This window comes from Botryllus schlosseri, chromosome 14, assembly GCF_051294905.1.
Source record: "Botryllus schlosseri isolate E-star chromosome 14, Bs_hap1, whole genome shotgun sequence".
Classification (NCBI taxonomy): Eukaryota; Metazoa; Chordata; class Ascidiacea; order Stolidobranchia; family Styelidae; genus Botryllus; species Botryllus schlosseri.
This window is the reverse complement of record NC_137249.1, coordinates 24,831,639-24,856,465: the sequence shown is the minus strand read 5'-3', so window position 1 is coordinate 24,856,465 and position 24,827 is coordinate 24,831,639. Positions and strand designations below refer to the sequence as shown.

Genomic DNA, 24,827 nt, shown 5'->3' with positions numbered 1-24,827 from the left:
CACCGCGTGAGTGATCGATATGCCTGTAACACCAAGTCGCTAAAGATGGTTATGTCCGAGACATTATCTTGTGGGCGATCGCGGAGTTTTGCAAACTATTTCACACATTTTTAAAGTGTTAGTTTGTGAACGCGTTTATTGTTGATATTCGAATTGCCGTCTACGCCGGCTCTGCGGTAAACTAATTACCAAAATATTACCTTGGAAGTGATTCCTAGATTTAGCAAACTATTTCACACCTTTTTTGCCGAAAGTACGATATGCCGCCCGCAGTCTATAACCGAAAGTACGAATCACCGCCGCGTCCATAAGAATAACGATATATCATTGTCGCAATCACCGTAAACGTTGGGATTAACCCGAATCGGTCATATATAATAATTTGCGATATACGCATTAGCTAAGGACCAATCACGTGACTATTTACCAGTGATGAACGGAGTCTGCTTTTCGAGACTCCGAGTCCCTCCGACAACTTTGGTCTCTGAGGCAAAGTCCCTCCGACTCCGGGGATCTCAATCCCAGACTCCGAGATAACCCGGAGAATCTTGTCCAGTCCCCGAAATATATTCAGACCATTGACGAAGAATCCCAATCGATGTTTTCGATAGCCTGTCTGATATTCATACCAGTTTTTTTAGTATCCGTGAATTGCCGAACAGTCGCAACATTACTTCTGAGAGTCAAGTTCTCTCCAACAAAATGGACAGTCAAGCTAATAGAACTGCGACATATCTGTGGTGATGCCAGCCAGCCCATAACACTTGATAGCAACTCTTAGTTCCTCTGACAGCTTCTGCTTCAAAGATGAAGCCTCCTCATCGAACTTACGTTTCACCGTAAATCTGGATGGCAAAACGTCTTCTGCACAACACCACGGCAAACCGGCACTTCTTCGGTATTCTCCACCCGGCGATCAGTGTTCCCCATGATCACCTTCTCCTTTGATTACTCGCTTACTTGCATTTCAACTGCGATCAATTCTTCTTACAAGCTTCGATATGTCTTCGAAGATGCGACGTACCACTTGTCAACTTGTGATGCTTTAGCTGAACATTGCAATTTTGACATCTCGCAAACCCAGTATACTGGCCGTTATTATCATGCAACATCAGAGTGAAATCCTTCCACACGTCACTCTTTTTCTGCGTCTTAGTGAGTAACCCACTTGACGTCAACGGTGCTTCAGCCATTATATTAAAACGATGAAGGAAGACCAGTCAGTTCGAACTAACTACCACTAACACCACTGAAATCGACGATCACATCACAGGTTTCAGTAAATTAAGTTCCGCATCGCCATGAAACAGTTGATGGAACTGCACTGCACTAAACATACATGATGCATCACTGACGCACCGATCGACGCTCCTTGAAGTTGACTAAATCACTAGTGACTTCCAATTTTGAAGCTGATACATGATATCTGGAATTTGGAGTCTGAGACAGACCAGCAGCAGAAACTTGATTGCGGTGCTGATTTTTCATATCACATCAAAGTCATTTCTCAATCAAACCAAACATTACATGACGAAAATTCAGAAGAGTTCTGGATGACTGACTACGTCAATCAATATTGAAGGAAGCGTAGTTGAGTTGATGGGAGCAGAGCAAAGCAGACGGTTGTTGTTATTGAGTGTGGCTGTTCAGAAATTCGGAATATTCTGTTTTTACAGGGTAAGATCAGCTTACCTTAGTGATTTATGTATTGTTGAAATCTTTAAAGCGGGCTTAGATGCTGGTATGCCTCTGTGAGCGGATCTTACTAGCGAAAATTCGTCGCAATGTCATTAAATCATGTAACACATTGCATAAGTTATTATTGTTTCCATCCAGATACTTGCTTGTTGTATGTATATTTCTCACAGATATAAAGGTAATATTGATGTAACACTTACTATCGATATCTCTCACTGCAAATTGCAAGTACGATGAAAGTTGCGAAAAGTTATCACAAAAGTGGTATCGGATATTATCTTGTTTCAACTGATACCAACGTTGAAAATACATTTTCACAAAATGGACCTATTACTATATTGAATGTCATCAGGATAATGGGATATATTCCGTTATGATCATCAACTTGCTGGAAGAATCAGGGTAGCCAAAGGCTGTACCAAAGGGAAGCCCCGCTGTATGTTGCTGATTGTAAATGTTTCGCACAATTACTGGGGTAGCATGAAAATTAGTCACGAAACAAATAAGCAAGGAGGAATATGATGTGACTATAGAAGACTGCAATGACAGCAACGTGGAAGATTCTGGAGATCTTATCTCATAATATGGTGACATTCAGCAGTGGATTCAAAGACTGCATCTCATTGCAGGGAGAAAATGATGCGCTGCGAACGATATTGGGTGTCTTCAAGTTTGTGAACCACAGACACTGCTCAGCGGAAATGCCTTTCTAGATCACGAGGTTACTCTCCAGTCCCCAATTGCAGTGCAGATGGCTGATTTTTATGCACTTGTCAATCATTTTTGCATGTTACCGGTCATATATTACAACTTTACAAGGTGTCAACTGTCTGTGTTTTGGTTTGTAATCAATAGTGTCTTCTGGTCAAAGCTATCGAAAGATATCGGGGGCAAAACTCACAATACTCCGTAAAACTCCGGAAATATATCTGTTGTAAACTCCGACTCCACTCCGGGTATCACAAAATTGGCAAAACTCCGCTCCGAATCCACTCCGACTCCGCTCCGGTGCTCATCACTGTATTTACCAACCTGATACATATTCAACACCGTGCGAGAGATGCATATACCCGAAAGTACGATTCACGACCGCACCCATAAGAACACATGGCGAATCACCAGAGACCTCGTAAGAATACATGATAGGCACATCATCGCCGCGGCCTATACCCGAAAGTACGAATTACCACCACGACACCGGTTGAGCGATTCATATACCGAAAAGGGTTACCGGTCGAGAGATGGCTATACTAGCACCGGTTGAGCGATGCATATACCGAAAAGGGTGACCGGTTCAAGACGAGTTTCGAGGCACCGGTCGAGAGATCCCTATACTCATAAGGCACCGGTCGGGTGGAAGGGGGGTCTGAAAGGGTCACCGGTTCAGGACGAGTTTCGAGGCACCGGTCGAGAGATCCCTATACTCATAAGGCACCGGTCGGGTGGAAGGGGGGTCTGAAAGGGTGGGGTCACCGCCGAGAGGGGGGGTCAAAAGGGTCACCGGTTCAGGACGAGTTTTCGCGGCACCGGTCGGGTGCACCCATAAGAGCCCCTGCCACCCCAGACCGATCTATATAACTACTAGCGGATCGAAAAAATATCTGGTCCTCCTCCGATCCTGTTTCTAAGGCTCTGGCCCGACTCCGGTCCGACTCCTCGGCCGGATTCTAGAAACGACCGTGATCCGGTCCGAAAATCTACGATAATAATCATCTACTAACATGACGCTATTGAATATTGATTGCAACAATGCAAACAGGACATTAAAACCTCATAGATCAAACCCAGTCCTTATCTGAAGAAATTGTTCCAACTTGGACTTGGCATGTGGACTTTTTCCATGAACATTTCACTTTCTCTATTGATTCGAGGAGGCAGAGGGTATAAGGTTGTCATATTCTTAGTAAGGAGTATTGGTCCGGATCCGATCAGACTCCGGCCGTATCAGAAAACGTACTTCTGGCTCCGAACCGGCAGCCAAAAATGAGAAAATTCGGCCGGATATTAAACCGGCTCCGCTCCATTATCCGCCCTTCTAGATACAGTCGATTCTGCCTAATTCTGATACCGGATAACCCGGACAACTACTATATTAGGCCAAAATGCTCGATAACGGAACAGAGGTACAATTCGATCGTAAAGAACCACTATGATGTCATGTGAAGATGTTCATGTTTGTGTTCGTTTTCACATGGAACATTTCGTATCAGTTCGTCATCACACATCACTAAAGTAACTGTACGGAACGAAAGTTAACATTGATGTTTGATAAGGATGTACTCAACTCACCCTGAAACCGCTGTCGAAGCAACTTTTTCCCAGTTTAATCAATTTGGCCGCACTTAAATCGCAATCGGCCATAGTCAATCCATTGCATTGAGTTATGTTTAGTGTGATTGGTAACTGACGGTATGCATCCGGCGGCATTCGGTTGTCTCTTAAGTAGAACTTTGATAACTGCATAGAGAAAAAATATATCATTTTATGTTTAAAAAAGATAGATTGGGAGCCTGACAAGCGTTACAAATGCGTTAAGCATACGGTCACATTATGCACAGTAGGGCTCTTTTCAAAGTAATTACAGTAGAAAAATTTTGATTTGAATAACATAGTATTGAATTAGAAATTTTTCTACTGCAATAGCTTCGCTTACTGGTTGAAATTCAGCCAAATTTGGAATGCATCATCTCTACCGACAGACAGCCTAATAAATTTGTGGGGTCGACGGATAAATTTTGAAATTTTTTATTTTTTATTGATAAATTCAATAATTTCTACTGCTCGAATCTTGCTTCTAGTGGTTGGAATGTAGTCAAAGTTGGTGTGCAACGTTTTTATCAACCAACCTAACAATTTTATGAAGTAGCCAGTGAAATCTGAAGGAAAAGTTTTTTTAACAGACCCAATTCACAGATTATCCTGATGATGGCATGGGCATATATAGTTTGAATAACTCAAAAATCACTAATCAGATCCACTTAATCAGAGTATTTAAAATGACTCGAATCATTTACTCAACTTAACTTCAAATAAATTTGTACTATGATATTCGAGTACCGAATTTTGATAGCCTTTATTGGCTCTCTCGTATGAGTTCTGTATAGCGTGACACCGTAAACCGTGGTGCATTGAACATGATGTGAGATGAGTACATTTTAAACTCGCTGTAATCGAAGAATATGCTTGTAGATTGTGTATATAACACAGCAAAGACAAAATGATATATGGATGACGTAGTTCATTTAGTAATCCGTCAGAAAGGCACTTATGGTAGGGTTACCATATTTTGGAAATCTGAAATGACGACACTTTTTCAAAATTTTTAGACTTAGAATACTGGAGTAAAATCCTTAACAATTAGTAATTTTTCCTGACTTTCTGGTCGATTGACTAAAAGAAGGGTCATCTCTCCAGCTCAAATCCCGAATTACCGGTTTTCTCAAAGATTTCCCGTCGGTTGACTAAAAATAACATGTCATTTTTCTTGTTCAAATCTCGGAAACTCGTCGAACCGTTATTACGCCGCTGATTTCCTATATCTCGGTCCAATTTCCACGTACGTTTAACCAAAATTCTCAAAAGTGAGGACATTCGGACGTCATCCGAAGACACTTTCAAAAAATTCAAAAGAGAGGACAAATCCTCTTGAAAAAGGACGTATGGTAACCCGAAATTATGCTATGTTTTTCTTGGATTCCCAATGATGCAGCGAAGCAGGTAGTGTATGTTTATAATGATTATGAATTTAAAATACATACTTTTATTGGAAGACCTTTGTTTGCATATTTGTAGTGTATTTGTAAGCATATTTTAAATTGTATTTGTTTTAGTTAGAATTACTTACTGATTGGAATATCATCTAACATTGTGATATTTTGGTTCACCAGAGCGCACAAGATAGACTGCTACAAATGCGCTACTGTGATAAATATTTTACGTGACAATATCGCTAAGATACGGCCACCACAGACTGAGCTGCGTAAAGCAACATCAGCTTGGCTTTTACTGCATTGTCCTCAGCATTCCCGAGCGGAATTTTCATCTGACTCAGCTGCAACCGCTCTAGTGTTTCGTTTTGTTACCACCACCTCCTGACCTGGGTAAGAAGAGAAGCTCTTATCACCCTAAAAAATCAAATAATATACAATAGAACAAAATGATTTCTACACACAAAAACATGAAAAAAATGTAACCACCCAACGGTTGTCAGGTCATCTTTTCTGACTACGTAAAAATGATTCAATGCCGTGACGTCATTGTGAAAAAAATGTGTCAACCCCATCGATCGAATTAGTATGACGCTCAAGATTTAATAAAAGGGAAAAACGATATCAGTATAGGACAGAGATTTTCAATCTAGTATACGGCACACCCGCGGGGGTAGTTTCCCTTTTCTCAGTGGATCGCCAAGATAGTGAGTTTCTTTCCTGGCGAAACGAATTATTTTAGAAATCATCTTCCCCTTTTAGCCGTGAGTCAGTCTGCGATATGCTTCTGACCTTTGTTTTAGAAATGGATTGCGGAGAAGATGTTAATTCGGTGGTGTCCAGTTGGGATCCATGAGAAGGCATTTAGGTGACCGTGATGAATTTTGGGGAAAAACGAAAATCGATCCGTCTACTTTCATTTCTCTCTTTAAATGCACATGCGCCAAGCACAAGAACGCGAGTATAAACCGTACCAGTATGAATTAAGATAAATTTACACTGTCACCTACACTGTACACCAGGGGTGTCAAACTCAAATGGCGTCGCGGACCGGATTCAAACCCTCAAATCGATGGCGGGCCGGATCAAGCGATGTTTCCATTATATCTCATGCCCTTGCTTTTAACTTGAATACTTTACTGCTAAGCATATATATATAATTATCATAATAGTATATATTAGGCCTACATTGCGCCACGGATCATAGTGGGTTTCATTGCATCAACCAGGAACACCTTTATTCGCGAACAATGGAATTGGCATATTTCTATGTCCAACTTGCTTTAGCCGTGATCGGGCGTTAGCCCGATGCATATGTTGTGAGGAATACAAAGATTTACCTGTAGCCACAGACGTGGGAACGTATTTTTATCATTAAATCGCGCTTGGGGTTTCTCTCGGATGCGTGGAACTTTAATGTCCATGTAAACTGCCTATAACGGGTTACGCAATGGCGTTTTCGCTTCTGTGAATTTCTACTTTTTGTTCCATTTTCCCATAAAACCCTGAACTCATTGTGCATTTTCTTCTCGAAATTGGCTGTCAATATCGCCGAGTCGGGTGGCTATATAATGTGGCCACGGAAATTTAAGATACATTTTAATAATATATTCATATTAAAACCCGAAGCTTTTCGAGCTGACACTTCTCAAGGGCAATCGTCAGCAAATGGAGAATTTCAAAAACATGCATCTAGCTACATTGCATACAACCAATTATGACGTCATAGAAACAAATAACATGAAAAACAGGCAAACCGCGAGCGCAGCTAGTGGACAATTTTTAGATTCACTACAAATTCCTTCTGCTGGCACAAGCGCGGTCGGTGGATTTTAATATAAGTCGATTCCAGTGCAGACAGATGGAAATTAGTGCGGCCTCTACCTAATATCGAAAATCTTTCATCGCGATAGTTTTTAGCGCAAGTTGCATTCTCAGCCAAATGCTTGCCGATGGCAGAGTTCATAGCCATGGCCTGATTACGTTCTAGTATTCGGAGATCAGTTACGGCTGCGCTAAAAACTATCGCGATGAAAGATTTTCGATATTAGGTAGAGGCCGCACTAATTTCCATCTGTCTGCACTGGAATCGACTTATATTAAAAATCCACCGACCGCGCTTGTGCCAGCAGAAGGAATTTGTAGTGAATCTAAAAATTGTCCACTAGCTGCGCTCGCGGTTTGCCTGTTTTTCATGTTGTTTGTTTCTATGACGTCATAATTGGTTGTATGCAATGTAGCTAGATGCATGTTTTTGAAATTCTCCATTTGCTGACGATTGCCCTTGAGAAGTGTCAGCTCGAAAAGCTTCGGGTTTTAATATGAATATATTATTAAAATGTATATTAAAGTTCTGTACCCCAAAGAGTCTCTTGAAATTTAAGATGCTCGACATTTGCTGTCTTGGGGGATTGTTCAACTGAAGTATATCTACTATTAAAAAAAACTTGAACATTTCTTACACACAGGTGATGGATAATATAAGAATTTTTCAATTTTCTCAGTATTGCTCCGCGGGCCAGATGAAAACGTCTGGTGGGCCGGATGCGGCCCGCGGGCCGGATGTTTGACACCCCTGCTGTACACTGTATATTAGGGTTGTTCAAAAATGACTTTGTTTGGATTACAGCCATTCACTGATTAAATTCCAGGTTACCCTAGAAATGCTGCACACCAAATTTCGTTGAATTCTAACAAGTATAAGCCGCCGCAGAGCCAATTCAATTTTTTAATTTATCAGGCAATTAAAAAAAAAAAATCTGAAATATTTCTGTCAACCCCATTAAATTGTTGAGTTGTCTTCAAAGACGATGAAAATCAAATTTGACCCAATTCCAACTAGTAGAACCCGAGTTATTAGAGTTCTTCGTTGATAATTCTCGGATTATCCACAAACCAAGGTGACCCCGGGTGTATGGAAAGATACTAAGCAATCTTGTTCACGATTATATTAATTTCAGTTGGCGGCACTAGTAGTGAGATGGGATAATATTTTGCGGACCAATCAGAGAGCACTACGTCATTCTAATTGCAACGCTCATATCACGCCTAAAGCCACATCTAGACTTTTTTGAATTTCACGCTATTACTACCATCGTAACTATAGTCTACTATTATGACTATCGCAAAGACTTACGTGCCTGGCTCTTTTGAGGATATCAATACAAATCGATTCTCACTTCACACACTCACAATTCAGCGAATGCGCCTAGTAATTGGGATTAGAAGAGAGTCGTGAGATTCTCTGAGGATATCAATAACGGCAAATACAAGAGGTCAAAACGTAAACATTCAATTACTATATAGTTTATTGAATTCTACTCAGTCGCGTAATCAATGAAAGCATCATAGTAGTACTCGGAATCGCATGTGTTGGACATTTCGAAAGTCGTTACCGCGAGTTCCATTCTTGTGTCGAGAGATCAATAACCAGCTCTGCAAATTAGGAGCATAAATAACTTGGATTAGCGACAGGCAACATACGACCCGCGGACAATTTCCGGTCGTACATGATAATGTGGCCCGCGGCCACAGCCTGTCGCGATTCTCCACGATACTTGCTTACTACGTCAAATTATAGTAATTGTAGGTCATTCTCTCTTTTTCCGGACACAAATAGTAGTGATTGTTAGTTTTTCTGTAGCTCGTTGTTTTGTTTGTGTCCGACATGCATCCAGATTTCAAAGAACCTGTTGACAACTTTGATCGACCACAGATGTATCATTGACGTCAACAGCTATTGAAGTACATTACGTTAATAAAGTCATTGAATATTGTTTTGGTCTCTATATTTCAAACTTAATCCTTGTACAGGTGGATAAATACGCATTTGAATATTGATTCAGGAATCGGCCCGCCAAGTACACCATTTTCCACATAAGACTGGAGAACTGACTGGACCGACTGGAGAAGTTGCCCGCCCGCACTTAGACTCTCGTTTGTCAGTAACAGGCGCGCATTCGGCAATATTCAACTACCATTGATAGGGATGGTGTGAACGTGAGGTTCACGTTCGCGTTCTGTGTGTGAACCTCAGAAATTTAGAGGTTCGCGTTCACAACAGAACCTTGGTGGGTTCTGCACTGTGAACCTTTTGGTAAATTGCAATTTTCATTCCAAGATTTTTGGCTCAAATTTATTGCATTTCAACCGCGTGCCACTCCATGCATGGTGCTGGCAGCATAAAAAATTAACACTAAACGAGCATGCACCCTGCACCTCAACAGCCTTAAAAGTTTTACTTGCTTTGTTGCAAATATTTTCTCGGCTTATCCAGCTTTCCGTCTTCTGATGTAAAAAATCGAACGGTCGTACTGGGTCAATCTTGACTTCATTTCTTTACTGTATCATTAAAACCAAATCCGTGCGATTAAGGTGCGTGCTACTGCTGCATAGCTTGTTGTTTGTGGTATCGGTAGCGAGTATAGAAACCCGTTGTACACTCTGCTCAATATCAATGTAGTAATACTCATACTCCGAACACATTGTCCGGTCTGGCTAAGACCGTTAAGGCGTAAGCTTATATTCCTTGGTAAGTCCTCGTCGAAATTGTTGGCATAGCGACGGAATGTACTGATTTTATGCAATTATTATATCCTTTGATTACCGCGGTTGATACATTTAGCGACGTTTAAAACGCCGATATGTACTTCAGCATTGTGGCATTATGTGGGCCGAATCTTCGCTAGGTATCGTGTACATTAATATAGGGCATAGGCTTTGAAAGAAAGGGTTGGAATTAGCAATATGACGTCACGTGACGTCACGAGGTTCACGTTCGTGTTCACACAGACCCTTTCAAAAAGGTTCGCGCTCACACGAACCTGAACCTTTCAGAGGTTCACACCATCCCTAATTGATACTTTCGAAACAGTGCAGTATGTGTAGCGGGACGGTGATCAATTCAAACGCAACAATGGAACCCGCGACCAATTTATGTATCCCGAATGGTCCATGGACATATGAGCATGCGACATTACAGCATGCGACACTTCGGCATGCGACACATGGGCATGTGGGTTAAATTACGGATTAGGAGTCGGTTAGGGTTGGATTTATGGTTGGGTTATGGTTAGGCGTTAGGTTAGGTTAGGCTAGGTTAGGTTAGGTTAGGCTATGTTTCTGGTTATGGTAAGTTTTTGGGTTATACAGTCACAAGCTGAAGTGATGCATGCTGATGTGTTCCATGCTGAACTGTCGTTTTCCATTGTGTCGCATGCTCATATGTCGGGCAACCATCCCGAATTTCGTTATTGACAACACCCACAAATCGAAAGAGCTACTGGCGGCTCCTACTACGACCGCGACTACGAATCGACATCGACTGCTGCGATGAGATGAACCGAGAGACTACGAGCGCCAACTTACGACGGCTTCTACTACGACCGCGAATACAAATCCGACTTCGGCAACGGCTGAGACGAGATGACCCGATGAAGGGGAAAGATTTTCTTTACGACATTTTTGATATTTTATGTACATATTTGAATAATCATCACTCAAACGGTTCGATCCCCGCCGCCGGAGGTTATTCTTGGCTCTTCGTCCCCCGTGCCGCTGTTCTCACGGGGACAAAAAACAAACCGACCCGATAAAGAATGGAAAGAGCATGAAATAGCTTCTAAAAACGGACCATCGAAGAAAGAATACCGTCGAAGAAGACTGTGACATCGGGCACTAGGTTGAGGTAGATGCCAATTCGAGACACCCCAACTGGCATCCCCCTATCTGTTCATTATATCGCCTTGTGTGTCTTGTATATCGCATTGTACATCGTGTGTGAAGATAAAAAAAATATAATCTGACGATTTATTGATTTATTCACAAAAGTGTAAAAGTGGAGCAAGGCGTGGTCATTAGGAGGACACTCTGCGGTCTATGATTGGTGCACAACAAATTCATCCCATCTCAGTACTGTCGACACAGCATCCCACCTTTAGGTTTCTCAAAATTAACTATTTGCTGGTATTAAATATTGGTATAACCGGCATCATAATACAATGAGAGCGGCAACCTGTTCACAAATATATCTGCAGCGCATTCTATTCCTACCTTCACATTTTGCTGTTGGCAAGCATTGCCAAGAGTAGTCAGTTTATCGACGGAAAGGTCGCATCCGATGAAACCGATTCCAGAACATTCGATTTGTTTCAAAGTAGACGCTATTTCAGAATATCCTTCCGGCGAAAGGTATTCATCGTAAAGACAAAGTTGATCGATCTAGAAATCGCTATTATTATATACACATAAATATATCGTGATATTGGGGTAGTATAGTCAGGGATCACAACGGGTTATGCATTTTATACATATGTATACACAAGAAGAATCACACATACCTTCAATATATTATTGTTTGGCAGACCCCGATTTAGTGACATTATTTTGGAGCTTGTAAGTTTGCAAGATTCAAAACCCAACTCCCTTGTCCTCGTTACTGATAGCAAGGATCCCATTTTTTCGAAATCATTTTCAGTCAACTCTTTATCAATGATCCGAAGCTCGTATACCTGGAACACAGTTAAAACAATTCTATGCCAAATTGGTGGTCTAGCTGTTCCTGGTAGCAATCTTGCGTTCCAGAGACCAGTAAATTTGAAAATAACTTTCCTCGATATTATTATTATCCGTAATGTACTGCTATGAAACTTGAATATAGAAAGGAAATTCGATCACGTCAAGAAAAGTAACAGCATACTGCCACAACAATTATGTAGTGATCTAGCGCTGGCAGCCCATATCAAAGTTTTTGCGATCGTTTTAGGGAATGTTCCCTATAATTTTTTACGAGTCTGCGAGCATTCACCAACTCACTACGCGCGTCCTTGGACGCATGGTTGCATTTAAAACAAAAATCAGGCCCGTGTTTAGAACATGTTTTTTATCGTTTTTTTATTATTCATGACGTCACGACTATTTAATTGTGAAATCACAGTGTATTGTCATTGACAATTGAAAATATAGGGTAAATATAGCTCCTTCGACGAAAAGGGCTTTCGATCACTGTCATAAACAGACCAAAAATATCTTTAACCAGGACTACATCGTTATGCAGCATTTTTACGGTCGGCGGTCATCATCATCAGAACACCCATTCCGTATCAATGATCTATTTCTACGTGCAAAAACTGTTGAACTGACGACGATTTCGAGGGTCCCCACCACCCTACATTGCATATGTCGACTATTTTGGGTGCAATCATCCGTAGGCTCATACTACATGGTGTTTCGGACATCTTTACACAATTATGGCATAAATAGACAACGTTTGAAAAATAAAACAATTTTGTTTCATTTCAAAAAGGCATATAAAACAGTGTTTCAAAACACTGGTTGTTTTGAATGCAACCCTACTTGGAAAACAGTGCGTAAACACCAAAACAATGGTGATCACTAGGGCAAGTTTTTGCAACTTTTGCAACCTTTTTTTACAGCTTCCGGCTTCTTTCTAAATACTCAGAAGTTATGTAGAATGCTGTTTTAAGCTGTCTGAAGGAATGTTATAGTGCAACTTTTTGCAACTTTTGTCCATTTTTTTCCATGCAACTTTTTGCAACTTTTTCGATTTTTCATGAAAGGTTTTTCGATTTTGCATGCAGCCAGCTTTTTACTGGAAATATTTGGCAATTATGAGAATTTTGGTGAAATACACGGCCAAATTCGATTGAAATACCGTAAATCAGAACTGAAGCAACGCTCTAACGGGTGATTCGGGAGCTGAGCCGGAAAGTCGACCTTTTTACTTTTTTTTAGTCAACCAATGGAGAAGGTGGATGGAAAACTGTATATCGGGAGCGGAACTGGGAAGTTGACCGTTTTTTATTCATGCTACCAAAATGTGGTCTTTCAGTGCAACTTTTTAAAAAAAAAAAAAAAAAAACAACTTTTTACAGCAACTTTTAGGAAAAATAAATGCAACATTCCACGAATTTAACTGCAACAAAAACTTGCCCCAGTGATATCTTTGATTGGACTGCCGAATTACCCACTTTCTCGTTAATTTTGTGGTGGTGACTAAAAAAAAGTCATCACTTCTGTGCGCGCAGACTTTAAAAGCAGTTGCTTTGGTTGATTTCATTTTGAATTCAGGTTGGATTTCTTGTACGCGGCTTAGATTTTCTGTGCGCAGAGACCGTGTCAGTACTGCGCAATTGCGCACGCGCGCAGCGTAGAGGAAACAGTGGTTGTTGTTGTGGTTGTTGCATATTGCTGCATTGCGTTATGGTGCGTTTTTTAAAGCTTCCCGTATGCAAATTTTACATTGGGACGACCTAAGTTTAACAACAAGCGTACTGCTCGGTAATACTACGGAATTCCCCATAAATACATATTTATGGTAAAAATATACTTGGTAATTGACAATATGTAGTAGGTGTGTTGTTAAATTGGTACCGACTTCAGTTTTGTTGTGATTACCTTTCTGTGCTAATGATCATTCGTCGTAATGTACTGGCGTTGAATATAATAATTGCAGACTTACTACCTGTTTCACATACTAATAGCCGTTCTCCATTTATGTTGCTGTTGTCTTAACTCAGTGGTTGGTTCTCAACCTTTTTGGCGTCGTGGCACACTTTGAAAGTGAGAAATAGTCCGCGGCACACTAGCACAGTAGTTCTGAACTCTTTTGGCTTACGACAAAGGCAAACTACCAGAATGCCTATAGCAGCGACCGCAGTCTTACCACAGTCCACGTCTACGAATGGTATCATTTGACATAAGAATCGTTTTCAATTCTTCCCAAACATTTTTTACAATTTCATTGCAGGCCGGAATAAGAACTTTCTCTGCTTCCGTGTGAGATTTTGAATCATCAGCTATTACCTCTGTTACCACATTACTGGCCTGCTGAGATCTGATTTAAACTTCAGGATGAGCTTAATTCCATAAGATTGGCTTGACAATAAAGTCTTCCTACTACCTCATTGTCGATGTAATTTAACAGTCACATCGAAGACACCAATCACGATCGCCACTAAGAAATACAGAGGCGTAGAGGTGTATGTATCCTATGTTTATTGTATATACATGGATGCCAAACGCATTTCAATGCGGATCGTGTAATTGCACCTGTGAGGATTGCAATACCTTAATAGTGTTACTGGCAGTCAGCCGCTGTTCAATTGTAGTTCCAACAAGCCGGGATAATAAACCTCAGCGGCGGGGAAATTTGTTAACTGATATAACTTGATCAACTTTACTTCTCAATTCTCAACTTTGTCGCCTGCAACATGACGTTCCGCCCTGAGCCTACATTTTACCTGCAGTGCTGGCACGCTACCTATTACTCGCAATGTGAATGGCTATGTTGGCAACTCTAATTTGTAAACGTGAACAATGAACACCACTGCCATATGAGTTCATTTCTCGATGGTGGGAACGCCTTCCTAAGTGTTGGACGCTTATATAGTCTCCTACTCGTCCTTCGACCTGTAAAAGCTGTGTCTTACAAAAAGTGGACCGTGCTATGAGTTGGCATCTCAGGAACCCAAATAAGTAATATCGGTATGGTGTAAAATGATCATCGATGACGAAGACATGGCAAGAATACGACTACAAATAGAAACAGAAAAAGGTCATCAACCTGCGTCATGTCCCTGTTCTGCCTCAAATTCTGATGGGTGACAAGTAAAAGGTGAACACTTCGGCCACACGTCAGCATCACGGTCCAATTGCTCGAGTTTAGTTATCAGTGCAAATGCTAGTATATGTGGGCATGGGCAAACTAGCGTCTAACACCCATTGACGGCGGAGGCACCGGTTTGATTCATGGCAGTGCAGTAGCAAGTTACGAAGCGTCGCATATTTATGAGATTATCCGCCTCTATACGTCGCTGTGCTCAGAGCGTCTTTACAATAAAAAGCCAGAGAAATACCCAATCCATGACCTAATGGGGATGCCAGATTGAGATAATGTAACTGTGGTCTTCTCGACATCCTTGTATCTGTTCACTGCATCGGATTGTACATCGCGTGTCTTGTTTGGAAAATTCAATGGAAAAACCTACAATGACACACTCAAAATAAGGATATTTGTTATACTTCGATCTAGTTTACCACAATTGGTCGCGGCACACTTGAGTTGTCTAATTGGCACTGGCACACCGGTTGAGAACCACTGTGTTAACTACTGGTATTACAAGTATCGTAGTCAAGGTATTAGTTCATTTAAGCCAGTGGTTCTTATTCTTGGCTTCAGTGCCCCCAGGTGGCAATTTGTATTGTAAAGGGGCGGAAACGCTCAGAGGGGGGATATGGGGGGCGCTGAAGAAAAATGGCCTCGCAGTAGATGGTGTAGTACGAACGTATGATTATATGTTGTTGTTGTTGTTTATTTTTTCATGGTGTTTGTAGACTACTATGGTCATTGTTCATTTACACCAGGCCAATTTTTTCATTTTTATTCCGTAGCTGCCGACTTGCAGCACGGCCCCCTTCTAGGCTTTTCTAATACACCGCTTACACGGATGACACGGATGCTTTTCGATAGGAATTTTGAAGTCGACGTCGGTCGGACCCGATCCCGCATTAAATCTTCAAAATATTACTTCATCGTATCATAAACCATGATCCGGCTCAGTGTTGTGACCCACATTCATGTTAAAGTTACGAGCTTGCTACAAAACTAAATTTAATGTGAGCAAAGATCTCTATCACATTCTCAGTTGGCTTAGCAGTCACACAAAGCAATAAAACAAAACCCAATACGATGAACTTCATCGTATTACTATAGAATGTGAACGTTTACGTTTACATTCTATAGTAATACCAATCGCAGAGGTGAATTCGGGATGTGTACATCGAACTCGATCCAAATGGATTTTGCCCGTAGGCCTTACCCGAAATTGGTTTTACCAACCTTGATTTGATCCTGAATATAGCGCATACAATTATTATATCGTTAATTCGTCGAGTAGTCCTCGCGCGAAATTCAAGCGTGAAATATTTCTAATAGTGAAATCCCAACCCGAAACCGTACTTCGACCACTTACCCATTATTTCATCACAGTCCTTTAAATATAGGGGCGCCAGACCCATGCTATTATATAAAAGGGGCGCTGGAGGAAAAAAGGTCAAGAACCACTGATTTAAACCGAAGTAATAAACGGCTTACGAATATTGTTTCGTGCTCACGACACAATATAATAATTAGTTTCAAGCCCATACGACCGACCACAAACGAAATAACTTTGAATACTGAAAATTTGTCAAAAAACGGATTAATGAACGAATGAATGATGAATAATTATTGTTACACCAGGAATACCCGATTTGTATAAATACCTGAAATAATTTATGTATGTACGTAATGAAAGAATATTTACAATATGTAGACCCGTGGTTCTCAACCTGGGGGGCGCAGCAGGCTCTCAGGGGGAATTGACAAAGTCTGTATGAATATGCTTCACAACCATTCTGAGAAGACGATTGTTGAAGATGAAACTTATTTCGTGTTCGAGAAAGCTGCCAAATTGAAACTCCAGCAATCGCGCTCAACGGAGTGTAGGCTGATTTCAACTTCATTTGAGCAAAAGTTTGATGTTCTTTGAAGATTTAATTACTTCATATCTTTGGCAGTCTAAAGATCGGTTCGATTGGTAGCTGTTGTTAATAATTGGCGAACTACACTGCTTAAGACAGACTTAGATGCAATATAGGTTACCCGGTTTCGCCCTGGATTAGGCTACCCTAAATCAACACAATTTAATTCCACATCTGATCAAATTTAGCATGGCAGTACAGAACGATGCCGTGCTCTCTGTAGTCACTACTAGCATTAGGATTAGCCTCAGTACAACCTACCTTGAACTAAATTGATGTCCTGTTCAATGTTTTATGCTATTTTAAAACAAGTTTGAAGAAATTCGTCAGAAATGTTAAAGACTCTATAACTGGAATGCGGATTCGAACTTGGCGTCAGATATACCATATATTTATACTATTAGATCAGGGATGGGCAACCTGGGGCCGTAGAAGCGAATTTGTGCGGCCATCGACACCTAATTCAATTAGTATGTATTGGCGGCCGTCGACATGAAAATTGAAATCACAAATTCCCTCCCGAAATTTGGAGAGATTTTAAATAAGTTTCAAAAAAATTTTCGCGCAATTTAACAATAATTATTTTTTTTCGATTTTTAATATAGTAGCGTCCTTCTCAATCTGAGCCGGAATCGGAATCGTGTGCTCCTCACGAAAGAAATTTGTTTATGGTATATTTCGGTGATTTCAATGTATTTCCACTATTTCCACTACCGACACATACATCCATACATACATAGGTATTTTTCGATCAGTTAGTTCATTACGGATATGCTCTGGAATGCGGCCTCAGGCTACATGAGTAATCGAAATGCGGCCGTGATTATCAAAAAGATTGCCCACCACTGCATTAGATGATGTACTCTTTTTTAAATGACGATAAGTGCGAGGGGGATCAGGGGGCGCAATTTTTTTGACCATCGCCAAGGGGGCGCATGTCCAAAAAGGTTGAGAACCGCTGATGTAGACAAACATGCGACTTGATACCGATAGCTTTAATAGCTGCGCATAGGAACGATGAAATCAATATACATATTGTCGATTGAGTATGCCCAAGGTGTATGGTATTGCTAAGTCATAATTGTGCTGCTAGGTTAGAATAAAGTCATAAGCAAGATATTATTCCGTATGCCATGAGCAAACTTTTTGGACGTCAGCTTGCAGGCCGACTGCAAATACCATAGATGGGTAGTTAATCAATTTGGAACCAAAGAACCAAACATTCTTTCTCTGTAGAAGAATATGAAACAAGATGCCATACATCCAACCGTCGTAATAGCTTTATCGGCAATTTAATTATCGCATTCAATGAGTTTCGTAAGTTAATGTTACCTTGATGTTTTGCTTTTGGCATACTTTTGTAATGATATCTAATTTAACCGCTGTCAGACAACACTTGCACAATATAAGTGACCTGCATTGGATTAACTCGAAAACCTTGAAGTATGTTTCTGCCTTGTACAAATCCAAAAGATTGTCCTCTATCATCAGGGTATTCACCTGAAAATATTCGAAAGGATTGGACTCATGACTACGTTTGTTGCAGAAACTTCCATTTTAACTTACCCCTAATAAATTATTTTCATCACGGGTCTTCTCCGCAACATATTCGCAATGAAAAGACGAGTGCAAGTTCATTCTCAGTGTTCTCATAGACGATTTGGTTAGTAACTGGAATACCAGATCAACAATATCGGAATGTTGGATTTTCATCACGCCAAGGTAGTCAAACGGTATCTACAAATGAACACGCGATTCATCACGACACAACGATTATGAATGCTAGACACATACGATTCACGAATCGAGCATCCGATCTTTCAATATGAAAGATAATTTAACGTAACCTGATCTCTTTCGATCCATTCTGATAGGAAGGCTTTCTTCAGTTCATCAGAGCAACGCAAATTTATCCGCACGACCTTCGTATGATCGAAAAGTCGCATGACGGACTGGAAATGTTCCAAAGATAAGGAATCCATCACTTCAAAGCCAGCCTGCATCAATTCATTGGTTGTTAGCATGCACTTCCAGTAAAAGTAATACGCCAAAGCCATCGCAGGAGCAAGTGTAAGGACCTTTCACCTATGTCGATGGTTGCGTTTCGAGTGAATATGAATTTCTATGACCTGTTCGCTGAACGCACGAACGCCAGCACGAACCTATGACATCACATTGATAATAATTAGGTCAATATAGGCTACTACATTTCCATACGCTATATATCTAGGCAAGTGTACACTCCCTAAAGCAGGGGTTCTGAAACTGTGGGCCACAGGAGTATTTTGTGGTGGGCCACAGAGCTATTTGGGAAATTGTAGAATTAGTGAAAGTTTAGTTATATGTGTTACGTTATTGGCTCAAAAATATATTCATATTGTCGAATGATAGGTAGGCTATATAAAAGCTTTTTATCCGACTCTGATGAGACGTAGTGGCACAAAATCCTTTTTCCGCTTTTCTGTAGTATCCCATACACCAAAGAATTGTTTGAAGCTGGCACAGAATGGTTATATTATTCAGCACCACAGTGGACCTAAAACCTCAATCACACAGTGGATGCAGGGATTAGATCATTGGTTTCGCGACGTGAGCGGAACCTAAGACGGTGATCATATACACCAGAGTTACAAGATCTGCCAGGGCCGCAACTTCTGCATCTCAAACCCCCAATTAGGGGGATCTGGATGGGGCCAAAAACGTTAGTTGGAGATATATTCAACTCGAAAATTTCGTCGCGCTTTCATGTCCACATCGGTATCGATTTGGTTATGATTAATAGTATGTGAAAATTGCCCATGCTTTAGGGAAATAGGCATATCAGCGCCGATGATTACCACGCCTTGAATGGGAATATATGACTCTAGGATAGTAGGTGGGCCACAGAGCATTTTCAAATCGGAGAATGGGACACGACCAAAGAAAGGTTAAGAACCCCTGGCCTAAAGGCTGAGGTATTTTCTAAAACTTAATGACGTCACAATGTCATTTCGGCATTGGAAATCTAGAGCGTAGCACTAGGCCCCCGTTCACTTTTTTTCATTGTGTATGTACAATTGTACACTGTACAGTGGAAAAATATTCTAATCTCTATGCTTGCTATGATCATTAAATATTGCAATCCTGCAATAAACGAGCACTGGGTCGGGATGACATATTCGTATTTTGTTGCTTCAAACATTTTTATCGTCAAAGGAGTATTTCAAGGGATATTTCAAGTAATTTCACCGAGACTCAGAATTCCTTTGAGTGGGCAAGGCTCACCTTCGTTCCCTATTAAATTACCTTTGTCGCTATGATCGCTATGCAGTAGAATGTAGATGATCCGAAGTTAAAATTCGACGAATATATATATGTTTTTATCCTCTCTCCCATTTCGCGTAATACATAGTGATCATTATTTTCGAACCGTACAAATGGCCAACACGTTAGTGCTGATGATGAAATTGTGGGTATGCCGAATACCCACAATATTTACAGCTACAAGGATATTTCGCATACCGCGAAGTTCGACACTCATGTATGGAAATAGAACATTGAACATATGAGCGCTCTGCTGTTAAATCCCCAGTAGCATGATTAGTCGGAAACGGTAGCGCCAAAGAGAAAACGATTCTTAATTTCGCGAAGGCCGGATGTGGAATTATGTGAAATCAGCAGATATGGTTTTTGCATATATAATAGCATCTTATGAAATAAGCCGGAGCTGGAGCTACCCCTCGAAAAAATGCTTCCAGCTCCGGCTCCGGCTGAATTTTATGTAGAGCTCCGGCTCTGGCTCTAGCTCCGTTGAAAATGCACGACTCCGGGGCTCCGGCTTCGCGCTCCGGCTCCAGAGCCCTGGGTAGAACACCGGTAGCAATTCTAGAAACCCGTTTTGTACTCTGCTCAACATCAACGTCGCAATAATCAGACACCGAACACATTGTCCGGCCTGGCCTGGAACGTTAAGGCGTAAGCAGGAACGTAACTGCCGCGCCCCAAAGCCCCCCAGAAGTGGGCCACGACGATCGGCAGCGAGAAAACCTTGGCCGACAACGACCGCCCTTATGTTGACGGAAAACTTCGTTGCATATACAAAATACAAATAGGTTGAATTGTCCATAGGCGCCTAAATGACTGGCGCCGAATATTCCTGTGTTTGGCAATCTGAGCCTAGCAAGACAAATACCACCCCGCGGGAAAAAATTATATACCAGTGAAGAAATATCAATTTGAAATCGTGAGCGTCTTTTACTTTAGTAGCCTACGTTTGGGCGATTCTATATATATTTTGATGTAGCAGACAGGAGGTCAATAAATGACATCATGTTACGGAGTCATACCAAAGAGCCCTACAGTTTCCAGAACACCTCACTCAACTCTACCGGTAAATCTGATTACGTGAGTAAGAGAGGGCATGAAATTGATAGCAATAGATATGCAATTCCCTATCTTTTTGACCGATTTTATCATGATTTATCGAAAATTTTCGCGCTTAGCGCTGGCTCACTGCACACACAGTACAGCTAATTTCGTGACAAAAGCGAACAACGTGATTGGGTGTAGGTTTATCGCCCTATGGTAGCCCAAGACCCAACTTTTTTTGGGGGGACCTGACGAAGTGCTGTTTTGTTCCTGCCAACGGGTATACGCTCGAACGTGTTTAATTGTTATTGAGGGGCCCTACCTTTTCTAACACATCTCAACTGTAAATCTGATTACGTGAGCAGTGAGAGGATAAAAATTTATAGCAATATATATGCAATTCCCGGTCATATTGGCCGGATCAATCATAAATTATAGGAATTTTTCGTGCTTCGCGCGTCTAGTCGAGAAAAGCTGGCACAGTCAAAGGCACCCAATGTAGATGACAAGAATCACGGTAAACAGTGAATAGCGTAAGGGGGGTCTGGGGGGCGAAGCCTCCCATGGTTTGGTTCATCATCATATGGGGGGCTCAAGATCAACGTTTGGGGGGGCTGACGAAGTGCTGTTACGGCCCTCGGCGTAAGCTTATATGCGCTTGCAAGTCCTTGTCGAAATTGTTGGCAAAGCGTCGAAAGATATTGATTTTTATGGAATAATTTCATCATTTGATTGCCCCAGTTTGACGATGTTTAAAAATTCAATATATACTTCAGCATTGTGTCATTATGTGACCCGAGTCGTTGCTATAGTTATCGTGTACATTAATATAAGCTCTCACTTCACTGAAATGTAGGGTTAGAATTAGCAATATGACATCACGTGACGTGATGAGGTTCACGATCGCGTTCACACAGAACCTTTTAAAAAGGTTCGCGTTCACACAAACTTGAACTTTTAAGAGGTTCACACCATCCCTACAATCCATTTATTTTATAAACCTGTAAAATGACCTTCACTGAGTGACCTAAATGACCTAAAATGACCTTTCCAGAGATAGCCGAAAACGTTGCCTGCACTCGAAGACTATGATCGATCGCGTACCCCAACAAGATAGATTTAAATAAAATCTTATCCGGATATTCCACGGCACAGGTTCCCAACCTGAGGTAGTTCTACCCTAGGAGGAGTTTTACAAGGGTTACCATACATTCTCCTTTTTCTAGAAATCGAAAATGTCCTACGAAGATTCCCGAATGTCCTTAGTTTCGACAATTCGTCCTCCTCCATAGTTTTGAGAGCCAGGTGACTGTACAGTACACGGGCAACTATAAAATGCCATAAATGACGTGAAATCTGGATTTGGACGGCATTGAAGGCAAGTTTGACTAAAAAAAGATCAACGCCTTCCGGGAGTTGATTGGTAAAATCACCATCTTTTTAGTCCATACAATAATATTTCCCGTAAAACCTTACAAAGCCGATATTCACTTCGCCGTTTATTTATGTTTCCCAACATGTAATCGCAATGGATGCTTTTATAGTTTTATATTAACCAATTTAATCCTCTCCCTTTTCGCTGCACCTGGCGATGGCAAAACAATGTGCCCAGTAGCCCACGTACTAAACCGAGCAACTATTAGGGTTTTAGCACGAGAGTAGGAATCGTTCATTTCTACTAGAATAGTGGTTCACACCCACGGGTTCGCGAACCATTCTCGGGGATCCGATAAACCTATGAATTTGAAAAACGATCGATAGCCTAATATGTAATTTTCTAAGCTAGAGAAACCATGACAAAGTTTCGCTACATAACTGCTAAAACTTCAGAAACCACATAAACAGAGAGGCAGTCTGAGATGAAATATCCTACTGCGTGAAGTCATTTTAATTGGTTAATTTTCAATATGCTGCTGATACAAACGTATTTCTATTTATAGGTGTTTTGTGAGGGTCTGTATAAAAAATTAAAATTTGGAATAGAGAGAGAGGTCCATCGGAGTAAATTCGAAATCGTTGCAAAACATTGTTGATGTTATTTTCAAGAACTGACACATTTTTGCTGTTCATCACTAGTCTACATTTAATCTTGGCATGGTACATATGGAGGTTGTATGATAAGAGCTAAATTAGAATGGAAACCAATTTTGTCGGCCAGGAAGGCGCATGCGAAGACAAAATATCGATAAGCACTATAACTAGCACATTTTTTCAATTGAAAAGATGTTAATTCGCTTTCCCATAATAAGTAACTAAAATGATAATAACGGTTTAAAGTCAGAGGCAAAATTACAGGAATGTTGCAGTTGAGGTCGGAGCTGGACTTTATTATTAATCGGAGCATGAGAAAGAGTCGGTGTGTTTGAAGCAGGGGTGTCCAACATACGGCTCGTGAAGCAATTTTGAGTAGATTGGAAAATTCCCATATAATCCAGCACATTTGCGTTGGATGTTGACATTTTTTGCAGGAAAGGCTTTCATTGAATATTCCCTCAAGACTTCAAATGTTGAGCATGCAGGGCTGTGGAGTCGGTAAATTGTACCACCGACTCCAACTCGGACTCCGGAGTCTTTAAACGCACCGATTCCGACTCCAACCCCCACTCCAACAGTATTACCAATTTACTTCGAAAATTATATGCCACAATGACGGTTAAATGAATATCATATATCCATTAAACATATGCAAACATATGATTAACGATGGCATGCAAAAAAATTGTTTCATTGTGGCACAGCTCGAATTATTCAGTATGCGTGAAAGATTGTCTTTCTACATATCCTTCATTTTTTTCATATTTTATCATTTTTTATGACATGGACTCTCTAATAACCTAATATGTATGAATTATTCAAACATGACATATATTCCACCCTGTATAATTAAAATGTAGAAAAACAATCGCAGTGATGATCTGGTGTATGAGTCAACAACTAATACATAGATACATCTTACTAATTTTCTCATTACACACTGTACTGATTACAAGCACACACATTGACATTGGTCAAAAACGAAATTTAGAAAGTTTAGTCAAATAGCACATGTCTGTCTAGTCTACATGCACTTAGCAAGTATTCAAGGACTAAGACGTTTAGTCTTTTTTAATCATTTGTTCGAGCCAAGCAGCTAAGCTACACTAGAAATATTTTTTTAATTTTGTCAAGTGGGAAGGAGAGTTTGGTTATATTTACATCAATTTTACAACCAGACGATATATTTGCTCTGTCTCGATATCATGGCATAATTCCAAAAATTGCATCAATTTGTGACTGCATCGCGAGGATGCATATTGCGTCTTTCTTCCTCTATGCAACTGAATTATAATTTGCAAATCATGTCCAATTCTATCTATGTCAGGGGTGGCCAACCTTTTTTTACCAAAGGGCCACATGAGATTTACGACCATTGCGCGGGCAACTTGAATGTTGATAACCTTTTTTAGTCATCCGATAGGAACGAACCGAATTAGGTAACGTAACGATAAAAACAAAACTTATATGACTACGCTCTAAAATTGATAACAATTATGT

General features: G+C 40.7%; 1 protein-coding gene across 2 annotated transcripts in view; it reads right to left on the bottom strand.

The window, feature by feature from the left end:
- Positions 1-24,827, bottom strand: part of LOC145456395 (NACHT, LRR and PYD domains-containing protein 4E-like) — a 96,337-nt gene that overhangs the window by 51,182 nt on the left and 20,328 nt on the right. Inside the window, exons 6-11 of one of the 2 annotated variants that reach the window (XM_080334512.1) lie at positions 18,794-18,943; positions 18,513-18,683; positions 18,279-18,446; positions 11,744-11,914; positions 11,457-11,624; positions 3,952-4,155 (exon numbers count right to left, since the gene is read on the bottom strand). In XM_080334512.1, the coding sequence (XP_080190638.1) occupies positions 3,979-4,155; positions 11,457-11,624; positions 11,744-11,914; positions 18,279-18,446; positions 18,513-18,683; positions 18,794-18,943 (1,005 nt within the window). In that variant the 3' untranslated portion in view covers positions 3,952-3,978. Of the gene's footprint in view, positions 1-3,951; positions 4,156-11,456; positions 11,625-11,743; positions 11,915-18,278; positions 18,447-18,512; positions 18,684-18,793; positions 18,944-24,827 lie in introns of those variants that run through there. The other variant, XM_080334511.1, reaches the window with a different exon arrangement.